The sequence below is a fragment of the Artemia franciscana genome, chromosome 11, assembly GCF_032884065.1.
Source record: "Artemia franciscana chromosome 11, ASM3288406v1, whole genome shotgun sequence".
NCBI classification, from domain to species: domain Eukaryota; kingdom Metazoa; phylum Arthropoda; class Branchiopoda; order Anostraca; family Artemiidae; genus Artemia; species Artemia franciscana.
The window spans coordinates 35,880,150-35,895,473 of NC_088873.1; the positions used below are offsets into that span (position 1 = coordinate 35,880,150).

General features: G+C 34.8%; 1 protein-coding gene across 1 annotated transcript; it reads left to right on the forward strand.

Annotated features, from left to right (window-relative positions):
- Positions 1-3,123: 3,123 nt before the first annotated feature.
- Positions 3,124-12,552, forward strand: LOC136032607 (transmembrane protease serine 11F-like). Its single transcript, XM_065712877.1, has 4 exons — positions 3,124-3,494; positions 3,686-3,845; positions 7,523-7,720; positions 11,516-12,552. Exons 1-4 carry the CDS (start codon positions 3,124-3,126, stop codon positions 12,467-12,469), a joined length of 1,683 nt encoding a protein of 560 aa, XP_065568949.1. The 3' UTR covers positions 12,470-12,552.
- Positions 12,553-15,324: the final 2,772 nt, after the last annotated feature.

Consider the following 15,324-nt stretch of genomic DNA (forward strand, 5'->3'; position numbering starts at 1 on the left):
GCTCTAGGAAGAATTTTAAAGAAAGTGTTTCTGAAAATATCATGTCTGGCAAGCGATCCCTTGATGAACGATTGAAACCACGTTGAATCGGAAAAGGTTTTAAAAGGGCAAGAAACACCTCATCGCTCATCATTCTCCACTCAGATCAGAAGCAAAAACATCACTCTTGACAAACAAAAAAAAAGAAACCAAGAGTAAAAATTGTCAGATCGAAAAGGATTTCTTTTCCTAGAAATGGGATATCTACCATATAAAGAATATCATCCCTCAGTCACCTCATCATTGAATTTTTTCAATGCAGAAAATGTTGACGTGAGTCTAAAACATCTCTCTATGAGTGTAAACCTCTCTGGGACTTTTTGGTCTTACAATTTTTTGAGACTTAGAATTTTTTTAATGAGAATTTTTGGACTTGTTTGATTTTGCAAACATTTATTTTGCACAAAGCTTCATGAAGATACGCTTATTTGAATCAAATGTGTTGTATGAGAGCTTTGTGAAAATGAAATTTGTGTACTCTGTTTTTTCCCAAAGCTTGATGAAAAGTTGCTTCTTTGAATCGAATAGGTAGTTTAAAATGGTTTGTACTCTTTTTTGCACAAATTTGAATGAAGGTACAGATATTTTAATCAAATAGATGGTTCTACTGTTTTGTACTCTTTTTTAACCAAAGTTCGATAAAAATACGTTTCTTTGAATCAATTGTGTGGTTCAAAGTGTTTTGTAATCTGTTTTGTACAAAGCTTGACGAACGTACAATTCTTCAATCAAATGTGTGGTTCAAAATGTTTTGTGCCCTGTTTTGCCCAAAGCTCGATGAAAATATTCTTCTTTGAATTATATCTGTGGCTCAAAATTTTTAGACTTTTTTGGACTTTGGTTTTTGGATTTCAAATTTTCAAAGAAGCTGGTTCAAAATGTTTTGCACTCAGTTTTTTTTTTACAAAAATCGATGAAGATAGGTTTCTGTAAATCATGGTACAAAATGTTTTGTACTTGGTATTGCATAAAGCTGGGAGAAGAAACATTTCTTTGCATCAAATGTGTGATTCAAAATGTTTTTTTACTCTGTTTTGCACAAAGCTCGATGAAGAAACGTTTCTTTGAATCACCTGTATGGTTCAAAATGTTTTGTACTCTGTTTGGCGAAAATCTCTATAAATTGGAGTCTGAAATAGAAGAGCTAGGTTTTTCACTAAAGTCTCAGAGAGATGAATCGGGTTCTTTTCAGAGTTAGAGATATATGAAGTGGGAATTTATCAAGGCACAGTTAGACACACACCCTTCTACTAGCCTGAAATACGTGAATTATCTTTTTACTAAAGTCTGAGAGAGATGAATCAGATTTTTTTTAGTGTTAGAGACATATGAAGTGGTAATTTATCAAGATTCGGTCAGACACAGACACTACTATTAGCTCAAAGTGGTATACTACAGTCTGAAATAGGTAAATAAGCTTTTCCCCGAATCTAAGAGAGATGAATTGGATTCTTTTTAGAGCTAGAGGCATATGAAGTGGGAATTTAAGAAGATTGCGTCAGATACAGACACTACTATCAGCTCACAAGCGAAATACTAGAGTCTGACATAGGAGAATTAGGTTTTTTTAAAACAAAGTCTTAAAGTAATGAATCGAATACTCTTTAGACTTAAACATATGAAGTGGTAATTTACCTAGATTAAACCGGAGAGACACTATTATCAGCTCACAAATGGTACTAGAATCTGAAACTAGTGAATTAGGTTTGTACCAATGTCTGTTAGAGTTGAAACAGACTATTTTTAGAGTTAGAAACATATAAAATGGGAATTTAAGGAATCATGATCACGTTGTGTTTAGTACCAATGCTAGACGGATTTGGAGTAGGCCTTCTGGTGGCCTTGCGTGTTATATCAGACAGAATCTTGCAGATTTATTACCAGTGTGCTACCACTCATCTGAACATTTTCTAGCTGTGAGACTTGGTGACTCTGTCCTAATTAATGCTTATCTGCCACATGTTAAAAAGTCGGTAGAGTCCGTTCTCGAGTTTTGCCGAGTCTTGTGATAGGCTACAAGGTCTAATTGGCTTAATTGAATCTCTTGGGTATTCATGGCTTCTTGCTGGTGATCTAAATTGCAAAATTACTTTATCATCCAGTCAATCTGAGACCTCACTAAATACTTTACCAGCTGTGCATAGGATTATAAATAAGGATTGCAGCTTCTCATATATCAACAATAGTGGAGCAGTTTCTGACTTGGACCATTGTGTGTGTTCGCCTCTTCTTCATTCCTCTGATGTTCATGTCTAAGACAAGGAAATAGACTATGACCATCTCCCTCTTAATTTAGATCTATCTATTAGCTCTCCAATCAGTTTCAGTGCTCCTCATAATTTAAAAAATGGATTTGCAAACGTGATTGGGATAATGCAAGTTGGTAACTCTATTTTTCGACTCTCATTTTTCTGCTATCCACTATTTTGGTGCCTTCTCATCTTCCTGGCGCTGGTTATTTTGTCAGTGATGCTCGTGGTAAGTTAAACTACTACTACAGAAACATCGTTCCTTCAATTAAACAAGCTGAAGCAATAGCTTTTCCGTTGATTCGCGTGCAACTTAACACCCGTAAGACGTTTTGGAAGTGTGTTCAAGTAATTAAGAAAGTAAAGAACCAAGCCAAGTTTTGGTTGAAAATATGGATTGCTTGCGGTAAACCTTTTAGTGGGCAAGTTTCTAGCATCAGGCAGAGAACAAAATCGGCTTATAAGCGTCATCTTCGTGCAGTTCAGTTTTCGAGCGCTGAATTTCTGACTAATGGTAAACAGTAGCAAAATGTCCTGAATGTGTCGAAACTCGAAGAATCTTCTTCTAGTGATATTATTCCAAGATTTTCGTGGATTAAACATCATACTTCCATCTTTTCCTCTATTATTTATGATGTTTATAACCGTTTTACTGCTTTAATGGCGTAGGTTCTTCCTAATAGTGTGAGCCAAAGACATACCTGTTGATAAATCTAATATTGTGAAATGTTTTCGACGGTTAAAGTCGAAGTCTTGTGATCTTGATGGTATTTGTGCGGTTCATCTTGATCTGAGGTCAGTTGAGCTTCTGTCGCATCTTCAGCTATTATGTCAGATGTGTCTTTCAAGTTCTATTGTTCCTGATTCATTTTTATGTGGAAGTATTACTTCTATATTAAAGAAAGGAAAAGATCTAGATTCGTGTAATTTGTACAGGCCGCTCACTGTCGCATGTACTCTATGTAAATTATTTGAGTACGTTCTACTTCCGCATATCGATGAATTTGTTAATTATGAGGCTAACCAGTTCGGCTTCAGGTCAGGTCTGGGCTGTCAACATGCTCATCGTGTTTTAGCGGAACTTATTAAGGAAGCCACTCGGAGTAGCTATAGTCTTCATTTTTGCACCCTTGATATATCTAAAGCATTCGATAGTATTTGCCATGCTCAGGCTTGGTATGCTCTTAGTCAGCTTGGTGTGAACGCGTCTGTGATTCTGGTTTTGAAGTTTTGGTATTCAAATTCTTATTTAAGATTAAAGTCAGGAAATGGTGATTTTCTTCGGACATATACCAGTCAAGTGTGGAGTTAGACAGGGGGGGGAGTTCTCTCTCCTCATGTCTTTTATGCTTCCATTGAGAATGTTTTGTCTGGTATACATAGTTCTTGTTTTACAGAATTCACAGACTATCATACTTAGCTTATGCTGACGACTTGCTTCTTATCAGCAGAACTGAGCCCGGTTTAGCGCGCTCTGTCCGATCTGTTGCTGGTGCATTTGTAAGAATTGGATTATTGCTAATTGTAGATAAATGTGAACTTCTTATATGTAATGGGGTTAGTTCGTCTCATCCTTTGGATTGCAGTTCTTTTTTCGTACCACAAGCCATTTCTTTTCGATGGCTTGGGATTTGTGCTTGCAATTCTTTAAATTCTTTTCGTTTTCAGACCATTCAGGATATTCAATTTGAACTTAAACTGGGGTATTCTAACATTGTTGGAAATCGTGGATATTTCCGATGACAAGCACTTACAAAGCTGTACTCGATTTTATGCGACGATTCTGTGTTATTTTGTGCTGGTTTTTATATGCTTTCGAATAAAGGTGACGTAAGAGGGTCAAGACGGATCATTATCGATATTTTAAGCTCTTACTGTATTTACCACGATAATTTCTCACGCCGAAAGTTAATTAGTAAATATCAGGCAACGGATATTGTTCTCTTAGTGGAAAAACTAAGTTAAAACTAAGGAAAAACTAAGAAAAACAAAATTAATTGATGAAGCGCCAATCCGTCTTGGTCCTAACAATCATCTTATCCACCTCTTTTGCTAAATTGTCGTTTCTTTTTTTGTGTGTTTTTTGTGTTATTTGTAGTTCTTTGTTTTCTCCGTATACTCCACTTTTTCCCTTTTGTAAGTGGGTAAGAAATAAGTTATTTTATTATTATTATTATTTAGATCCTTTTTAGACTTAGAGACATATGAAGTTGGAATTTATCAGTATTCAGTCAGATAGTGACACTACTATCAGCTCAAAAGTGGTATACTAGAGTCTAAAATACGGGAATAAGGTTTTTTACAGAAGTTTGAGAGAGAGGAATCAGACCGTTTTAGAGGTAAAGACATAGCAAGCGGAAATTTATAAGGATTCAGTCAGACATATACAATTATACGACCTCAAAAGTGGTAAACTAGAGTATAGAATAGATTAATTAGGTATTTTGTCAAAGTCTGAGAGAGATTAATCGGATTCTTTTTAGAGTTAGAGACATATGAAATGGGAATTTATCAAGATACAATCAGACCCATACACTACTAATACCAGCTAATAAGTGGTATACTAGAGTCTGAAATAGGTGAATTAAGATTTTACCAAAGTCTGAGAGGTACGAATCGGATTCGTTTTAGAGTTAGAGGCACATGAAGTGGAATTTTTCAAGATTCAGTCAGAAACAGACACTACAACCAGCTCACAAGTGGTAAACTAGAGTCTGCAATTGGTGAATTTGGAATTTTACTGAAGCCTGAGAGAGATAAACCGGATTCTTTTTAGAGTTAGAAACATATGAAGTGGGGATTGATCAAGATTTAGTCTAACACGGACACTAATACCAGCTCACAAGTGGTATACTAGAGTCTGAAATAGGTTAATTATATTCTTAAAGTTTGAGAGCGATGGATAGGATTGTTCCTAGGGACATGTGAAGTGGGATTTTTTCAGAGTTAGAGACATATGAGGTGGGTATTTATCAAGGTTCAGTCAGAGGGATACACTACTTTCACCTCAAAAGTGGTATTCTTGAGTCTGAAATAAGCAATAAGGTTTTTACCAAAGTCTGAGAGATATGAATCAGATCCTTTTTAGAGTTAGAAACCTAGTAAATGGAAATTTATCTAGATTCAGCAGACATATACATTACTACCAACTCAAAAGTGATATACTAGAGTCTCAAATAGAGTATTTTAGTTATTTGCCAAAGTCTAAGAGTGATTAATTGGATTTTTTTTTAGAGTTAGAGATATAGAAAATGGGAATTTAACATGATTCAGTCAGACACAGACACTACTAATACCAATCTTGACAAATGGGAATTTGTCAAGTCTTGTGTATTTGTCTTGTGCATCACAAAACACAGTGATGCAAAACTCGAGAACGGACTCTACCGACTTTTTAACATGTGGCAGATAAGCATTAATTAGGACAGAGTCACCAAGTCTCACAGCTAGAAAATGTTCAGATGAGTGGTAGCACACTGGTAATAAATCTGCAAGATTCTGTCTGATATAACACGCAAGGCCACCAGAAGGCCTACTCCAAATCCGTCTAGCATTGGTACTAAACACAACGTGATCATGATTCCTTAAATTCCCATTTTATATGTTTCTAACTCTAAAAATAGTCTGTTTCAACTCTAACAGACATTGGTACAAACCTAATTCACTAGTTTCAGATTCTAGTACCATTTGTGAGCTGATAATAGTGTCTGTCCGGTTTAATCTAGGTAAATTACCACTTCATATGTTTAAGTCTAAAGAGTATTCGATTCATTACTTTAAGACTTTGTTTTAAAAAAACCTAATTCTCCTTTGTCAGACTCTAGTATTTCGCTTATGAGCTGATAGTAGTGTCTGTATCTGACGCGATCTTCTTAAATTCCCACTTCATATGCCTCTAGCTCTAAAATGAATCCAATTCATCTCTCTTAGATTCGGGGAAAAGCTTATTTACCTATTTCAGACTGTAGTATACCTCTTTGAGCTAATAGTAGTGTCTGTGTCTGACCGAATCTTGATAAATTACCACTTCATATGTCTCTAACACTAAAAAAAATCTGATTCATCTCTCTCAGACTTTAGTAAAAAGATAATTCACGTATTTCAGGCTAGTAGAAGGGTGTGTGTCTAACTGTGCCTTGATAAATTCCCACTTCATATATCTCTAACTCTGAAAAGAACCCGATTCATCTCTCTGAGACTTTAGTGAAAAACCTAGCTCTTCTATTTCAGACTCCAATTTATAGAGATTTTCGCCAAACAGAGTACAAAACATTTTGAACCATACAGGTGATTCAAAGAAACGTTTCTTCATCGAGCTTTGTGCAAAACAGAGTAAAAAAACATTTTGAATCACACATTTGATGCAAAGAAATGTTTCTTCTCCCAGCTTTATGCAATACCAAGTACAAAACATTTTGTACCATGATTTACAGAAACCTATCTTCATCGATTTTTGTAAAAAAAAAACTGAGTGCAAAACATTTTGAACCAGCTTCTTTGAAAATTTGAAATCCAAAAACCAAAGTCCAAAAAAGTCTAAAAATTTTGAGCCACAGATATAATTCAAAGAAAAATATTTTCATCGAGCTTTGGGCAAAACAGGGCACAAAACATTTTGAACCACACATTTGATTGAAGAATTGTACGTTCGTCAAGCTTTGTACAAAACAGATTACAAAACACTTTGAACCACACAATTGATTCAAAGAAACGTATTTTTATCGAACTTTGGTTAAAAAAGAGTACAAAACAGTAGAACCATCTATTTGATTAAAATATCTGTACCTTCATTCAAATTTGTGCAAAAAAGAGTACAAACCATTTTAAACTACCTATTCGATTCAAAGAAGCAACTTTTCATCAAGCTTTGGGAAAAAACAGAGTACACAAATTTCATTTTCACAAAGCTCTCATACAACACATTTGATTCAAATAAGCGTATCTTCATGAAGCTTTGTGCAAAATAAATGTTTGCAAAATCAAACAAGTCCAAAAATTCTCATTAAAAAAATTCTAAGTCTCAAAAAATTGTAAGACCAAAAAGTCCCAGAGAGGTTTACACTCATAGAGAGGTGTTTTAGACTCACGTCAACATTTTCTGCATTGAAAAAATTCAATGATGAGGTGACTGAGGGATGATATTCTTTATATGGTAGATATCCCATTTCTAGGAAAAGAAATCCTTTTCGATCTGACAATTTTTACTCTTGGTTTCTTTTTTTTTGTTTGTCAAGAGTGATGTTTTTGCTTCTGATGAGTGGAGAATGATGAGCGATGAGGTGTTTCTTGCCCTTTTAAAACCTTTTCCGATTCAACGTGGTTTCAATCGTTCATCAAGGGATCGCTTGCCAGACATGATATTTTCAGAAACACTTTCTTTAAAATTCTTCCTAGAGCCCTTATCATTTGGTGTAGAGGAGGCAAAATCCACGGTAACCGGAGCAATATATTTTTTTGCCAGGGCTAATATAAAGCCTACCATATTCCATTGAATAGTTAAACTGGAATGCATCATTCTTACGAGCAGAGATCTTTCTATTAGTTATACGATACAAATCATTCATACTTTCATATCCTTCGTATTTGAGGGTGAAAAGAAAGGACTTGAGTGATTTTATATATTCCTCTTTCCCACCATACACTGGCAAATCGTTTGCTCTAACTTTTATATCATATGTACGACCTTTTCTAAGGATGTCATATGTATTTTAAGAATACAATCAACAAGAGAAACTTCATATTTTCCATCGAAATTAATGGCAGAGGAAAGATTTGTCAAAAATCACTTGTTTTATTCAAACCATCAAAGAGGGGGCCAGATACACTGGACATGAATATCAATAGGAATCATCAGGTATTATGAGCGTCTTCAGCGATAATCGTCGAATCTAAATCAGAGTTGTATCCTAGCCAGTGAACAAGCAACTGTCTCTTATCCTTGCACGTTCAGCTGTTTAATATCTTATCATTCTAATACATTCCATTGTTTTTAACTTGTTGTAATTCATATTGATAAAAACCACCGAGAATCTTTTCATTTTTCTTGTCACGTAAACGATACGTTACAGGTTTAGTGTCTGTGACTTTGGCACATTAAAAAGTTATTTGGACCACAAGCAATTCCCCTTTTCAAAAATATTACCAGTTCAATTGAGTCGAACTATATCACCAACATTTAGTTGCTTCTTTTTCACTTGCCTTTCATTTATATAATGTTTAAAAAAATGTCAAGTGTATTTTCACTGTGATGAAATTCCAAAGGACTAAGATTGCGCAGATCAATGAGGTGCTGATTATAAATCTTCATGATTTTATCTACACCATGAATAAAAGGAGCATTATTTTTCAATGTATAGTATCTCGGGATTAAAATTCGAACTGTTCTTATTAAATGGTGAGCCAGTGCCGCGTTTATTGGAGAATGGCTATCATAGGGCATTGTATCATATTTCGATAGAACCCTTTTAACATGTTGATTTAAAAATCCGTTTCGTCGATCTGTTTGAATTATTCTATAACAATCTCGCTCAAGAATACTTTCTAGAGTTTTAGCATCTTCAAGATTCTTTGAACCTTGTCTAAAGTCAAAAAAATCTGCTTGTAATATATACAATAATAAAAAAGCTTTAGTTTTCCGATAATGACTACTGTAAACTCTATTATTTTGATGAAGATTGTAGCTCGGTTAACTCTGTAAATATTCTCTTACAAGCATCTTTTCAAGTTCAGTGACTCGAGCAAGTTTTGCGGGAGAACTTAAACTTCCTGCTTCGTCAATATTCTCATAACTTCCAAAATTCAAAAACTTGGGCCGTTTTGAACGTAAACGCAGTTTGAATTTTCCGCTACCCTTTTGCACAATAAGTGGTGATTCGCTGATATTAAGACGCTTTCGTTTGATTTCTTTTAAATCATCACCGCCACTTGATGTGCTAGTATTTTCCAAAAATGATTTTACAAAATCTTCCGATATTTGATCATATTCCCTTAATTGATTTAATACATTTTATTCCCAACAGAACTTTTTGGAAAGTTTGATGAGTTTAAAATTTTGTACAAATGACTATCAAAGGATTTAAGTCTTTTACGCTTTGCAATCAAATATGATATTATACCAACTAGATTGTAGGTCTGGCCGTTGATTAAAACTTAAGTTTTTTTGTCATCAATTTGTACATTTTCATTTTCTGTGAGATAGGTCAAAAGTCTTTTACATTGTTCACGATATGAATTAAATAAGTCTGCAACACTTGCTAAGACTTTAGATAAATCTTCTTCTTAGGCTGGTGCTTTCAAAGTTTCAGAATGTTTAGGTTGAGTATGATCAATGATATTTACGTTGAGCGCCTTTTCATGGTAGGGTTTATGCCGCTGAGAAAACGTAGTATTATTTTGTCGGAAACGACCGAAAACGCAAACTTTAATTGAATATTCGGCGTTAAGGAAGAAGACAACGGCATAAACGGCAAAATAAATTTATTTATTCAACTTAATCGTGGGAAATCAGTGCTTGTGGGTTATATAAAATTAAAAAAAAAAACGCCTTATAATGAAACAGTAAGTTCGAAGCCAGTGTTTAAACCTTTTTACACCCCGTATTTTGGCCATTTTCAAGAGCTAAAAAAGTACTTAAATTTGAAGTTGCGATAGAAGCGATTTTTAAATTCGTAAAGAACATAAAAAAAGGCATCGAGTGGTATGTTCACTTTATTGATAAGTCAAGAACATGATGATAATAATAATAACGAAATATAATAATAACAACAATAATAATATAATAATAAGTCAATAATCAATAACAATATAAATAAAAATAATAATCAATAATAATAATAATAAGTCAATAATATAGTCAAAATTTACCGAAAGTTCTCATTATGTAAGGCTATTTTCGGTTATGGTCAGACGGAATGATTCGGTCTTTGGCTCTAAGTTTTGCAACCAAACGCTGAATTGTATGTGTAAATGGGAGCTGCCTGTAGATAGATAGATGGCAAAACATCTGTTTAGGTATGAAATTCTAACTTTATATGCATGCGAAGGCCACTCAAGAAACACACAAAAAAGTTTGCCTTTGAATTATAGATAGTACTTAATTGATGAAAAGGTAGAATGTGTTAGTGGATCCTTGAACTTACTTTCTGTTGATAAAACTTTTTTTAATTTAGTCTCTTTTTAGACCTATTGAATGCAAAAAAAAAAAACATTTTTTTCAATTGAAATTAAGGAGTACCATTGGAACTTGAAACAAACAAAAATTATTCCCATTTATAAGGGGATAAACCTCTCTTAAATGCCTCGCTTGTCATGCTTAAGCATTTTAAAACTGTTTCAAGAGTCGTTCTTAAGGAAATGGGACAAAAAATAAAACTTTAGCCTAAAGAGCAAGGTTTTGAGGGGGCAGTAGCCCTCCTTATATACAGAATAATTTCTATTCGTTTTAAGTTTCAATGCTGCTTCTTACTTTCAGCTGAAAAAACTTGTTTTTATCTAATTTCTAATCGTTTTTAAATAGTACGAAGAAATGTAGCCTCCCCCAGAGGAAATTCCCCCTCCCACAAATCACTCCTTAGAAGAAAGCTCTTCCCTCGTAAGATATTCCCCCAGGAAAATTCCTTCAGGACAATTCCACCATCGGGGGAAATTTCCCAGAAAATTTTTTTGGGACGATTCCGCCTGAAAAAATTCTCTTTAGCACAATTTTCTTTGATAAAAGGCCAAACCCCTCCCTTCACTTAAACCCTGCAAATTTTTCTTGCTCTATCACAAATAAATTCCAACTCAATGAAGTTATCAGGCTTAGAATGAATAACCAGAATCACTTGGTGTGCAGACAACTTCCAAACATCCATTCTAAGAGTCATAGGTGCTGTAGACAAGTTTAACTTTGGTTTTACTGTTCATTATCATAAATGGTTGGATCCCCATTCATATTACAGGCAAAATAGCCTCAAAATACATTGATGACTTGCTGTATTATATACCAATTGGTTGATGATGGGTTTTGGTCATTTGTAGCGTGATATTTCAAATGCTGTAATAATTTATGAAATAATAAAGCAGTTACGGGTTTTCTTGATCTATGCTAATGGTACAACATCTGCTAACATAATTTGTTCAACCTGGGTAGGTGATGTTTTGGCAAGAGCCGGTTTTGATTCTAAGAGACCAAAAGCCCAATTGTTTACCTTTACTAGATTTAATTTGTGTAAATATATGTTTTTAAGATTTTTTATTTTTCTTTAAGTCCTCTGTGTTATCCAGCTCTCCTTCTTTCAGACACTTCGGTCAGCGAATCTCCATTTAACAACGAGCCTGAGGCTATATCTACCCCGATTCTAACTGAGAACATACAAGAAATTTGTGGAGTTTCTAGAATTCGTACGTTTTTCGGATTTCCTGCTTGGATGGGTGGTAATTCCATAAATAATACCGATCCAGGCCAAGGAAATAATACATCTTCCTCGATCGTTGGTGGTTCAGAAGCATTAGTTGGTAGCCATCCTTGGATGGCCTTAATAATTCAAGATTTTTACCCGTTATGTGGAGGGGCATTAATTACTAACAAACATGTGCTGACGGCCGCAAACTGCGTGCAACTAGAAGGCATTTACAAGGTACGCTTAGGAGAGTACAACCAGGATGATGAAACTGATCCGGATGTAATCGAAATACCAGTAGAAAAAGTTGTAATACATCCAAAATATATTCAAGGAAGAACAGGGTTTAAGAATGATATTGCTATTTTAGTACTTACGAATCGAGTTGTGTTTACAGACCGCATAGTTCCTATTTGTCTACCTGACGGAGAATTAAGAGAAACGGAGTTGACCAACGGTAATGTTATCCTTTCAGGATGGGGAAGCGTCTCTTCTGGAGATGAATATCTCTCCATATTGCAAGAGGCTAATCTCAATACTGTTGAACAAGAAGATTGCTTAAAGGTCTGGAAGGGAATAACAGAGGAGCAGATATGTGCTCAAGCCCCAGGAAACGGTTTTTGTGTTGGTGATATTGGAGGCCCGCTTACACAAGTGATTGCTGAAAACGGACGTTATTACTTGCTGGGATTGCTGTCTTTTGGTCGGAAAGGTAAATGTGCAGATGCTAAATATCCAGGAGTTTTTACTCGTATAACCTCTTACTTGGACTGGATTAAGGAAAACATTAGAAATAATTAGTCATGTTATTGTCTTTTATTGCTTTTATGTTTATATGTATTCTTGTAGCAATAAAACATAAACGAGCTTTTATTAAGATTAAAGTTACAATATTTCTAATAATAATAAAGTAAATTAGTTATTAATAAAAATGATATATAAAAAATTATCTATTCGCATAGAAGTGACAGCAGTGACGGGCAGAAAAGGGATGAAGAGGGAATCTTCTAAGTCTCGCTTAGGTTGGGCAAGCATAAACAATAAAATCATTGTTGCACACTTTACGTCCCAAAAATGCAAGGTATCAGTCAGGGCTGTGTTCAGGATTTTTTGTTTGGGGAGGGGGAGCTAGAAAAACTTTAAAAAACGCATAAAAAATGTGTTTTCATGCATTTATATTACGGTTTTACGAGTCAAACAAATATTTCTGGGGAAGGTTTCAAACACAAAAATCCTTATCCTGAATACAGCTTTATACGGTCATAGCAGTATTTGCTCCTCAAGATTCGACTAGCAAAGAAAATATTGACTAATATGAAGTGTAGGATTCAGTTACAGCAACAAAAGCTATTTAATTCTTCCAATACAACAGTTTAGTGAAGGTCCTGCCATTGTATTGTATATTAATCACAAATTTTTCGACAAAAAAGCTGTTCAGAGAAAAGTAAAGAACTCCATTAAACCATAGTTGAACAAAAATAGAACCAAATTGACTACCGAGCGTAAAATTGCCGTGAATGAACATCAATACATAAATGAAACCCAAAACAAACGGAAACTAGACCTACGTTGCCCGGGCAACATGAAGTGTTGCGGCAACCTTTTTCCGGCTTCGCCGACTAAAGTTTTGCGAGAGCAACACTTTGATTTTGTTTCTTCGCTATCGATCAGTAATCACATGATCCAAGGCTATTCCTAAGCGTTGAAAAAAAACAGCAACAAGATAGTATCGAAAGAAGGGGCTAAATTGACTTTGCTGCCAGTTGAACTTTATCCTTTGCAATCGTAGATATCGTGACGGATGAAAACTCAAAACAATATCTTATATAATCTAATTGGTATTATAAAGCTATCCGTAACTTTTCAGGTTTAAAATACCATAGGTGACACTATGGTACATTACCATACCATATGCACCGGAGAAGCCGGGTGCATAGTCGACATGGATAACATTATCCTTGCCTCTGAAATTTTTGTTTTAATAATACGATCTTTAAAACCATGAACCTCACGTAAATCCTCATTGAGCAAATTTCTTTCATTCTCGAATGGATTGGTAATTTAAATTCTCCTCTGTTCTGTTGAATAGTTGGATATTAAGCCACCCTTTTCGACTCGGAATTCTTTTGTTGAAAACTCACCACAGCTCCTGCAAATTCTTGTATTCCTCGTAGGGTATAGCAGCAAAGGGGCTATTAACAGAGTAAAAATATGCTACCAAACCCTCGTTAGAGAAGTCAAGAATCTTACTTTAATCTCATACGTATGACCCATTCTCAGGATATCATATGTGTTTTTAAAAATTCAACGAATAATGGCAACTTCATACTACCCTCAAATCTGATAACTGGGGAGAGTTTTGTCCAAAAATTGCTTGTTTTACTCAAATCGTCATAAAGTGGATAAGAGACATTGGACATGAATGCCACATAAAAATCATTAGACTTCGTGAACGTCTTCAGCGGTAATCCAAGAAACAAAATCAGAATTGTATCCTAGCCAACTCACCAGCAACTGTCTCTTAGCCTTGCGAGTTGGACTCTTTAATATCTTTTCAATTTGATACAGTCGAGTGGTTTTTACTTTTGTAGTTCTTACTCGTGAAAATGACCAGGAATCTCTTTTTATCTTTCATTTCACGTAGACTAAACGCTTCGGATTTGACACTTTGACCTAAGACCTTTGACACTTTAAAAAGCTCAGTGGACCACAAGTGATTCTTCTTTTCAAAACTATTACTTGTTCCATTGATTCAAACTATATCACCAACATTAAGTTTTCTCTTCACAACCTTTTCATTGGAATATTGTTTAAGAAAAGCGTCAAATGTATTGTTACTGTGAGGAACTTCAAGAGGACTATGATTGAACAGCGATTGTTCAGGACTCTGATTATAAGCCAACATGATTTTATCTTAATCTTGAATAAAAGCAGCAGTATTTTTCGATGTAAAGTATCTTGAAATCAAAAGTCAAATTGTTCTTATCAAACGTTCAGCCAATACCACCTTTATTGGACTATGACCATGGTAGAGCATTGTGTTATATTTCAATTAAACCCTATTTATATGTTGATTAACATATTCACTTCCCCGACCTTTTTGAATTTTTTCACAAGATATTGTTTAAAGACAGATTCAAGGGCTCTAGCAACTTCATTGCCACTCTTTGAACGCAATGGAACAGCATATGCATAGCGACTAAAAACACTGTTTGTAAGTTGAATATACTTGTATCGGCTATTTTGACGTCTTTGAATTTCGTCTAGAGTCAAAAGATATGCGTGTAATATATGCAAGGGGAAAATGTGTGTAATATATGCAAGGGGAAAATATTTCAGTTTTTTATATTGATTACTGCGAACTCTGTGATTACGATGAAGGATTTAGCTGGGTTCAATCTGTAAATACTCTGTCACCAACTTGTTTTCAACTTTGAAGACTCGGGCAAATGCGGTGGGGGATTATTCATAACTCATAAACTCAAACTTTCAGCCATTTTGAGCATCACCATGGTGTAAAGCGTCCACTACCCTTTCGCATACTAAATGTGGTGGAAAGACGCTTTCATTTAATACTTTTAACTCGTCACGCCAACTGGGAGTGGTATCCGAAAACGATATGTCTTTGAGATTTTTCTAAATTCCCTGAATCGTTT

Coding starts and splice junctions, on each gene's coding strand:
- LOC136032607 (XM_065712877.1), top strand. CDS start 3,124: ATGTGTCTTTCAAGTTCTATTGTTCCTGATTCATTTTTATGTGGAAGT. Junction 3,495..3,685: donor AGTCAGCTTGGTGTGAACGC/GTCTGTGATTCT, acceptor CTTGTTTTACAG/AATTCACAGACTATCATACT. Junction 7,721..11,515: donor TAGAGGAGGCAAAATCCACG/GTAACCGGAGCA, acceptor TATGTTTTTAAG/ATTTTTTATTTTTCTTTAAG.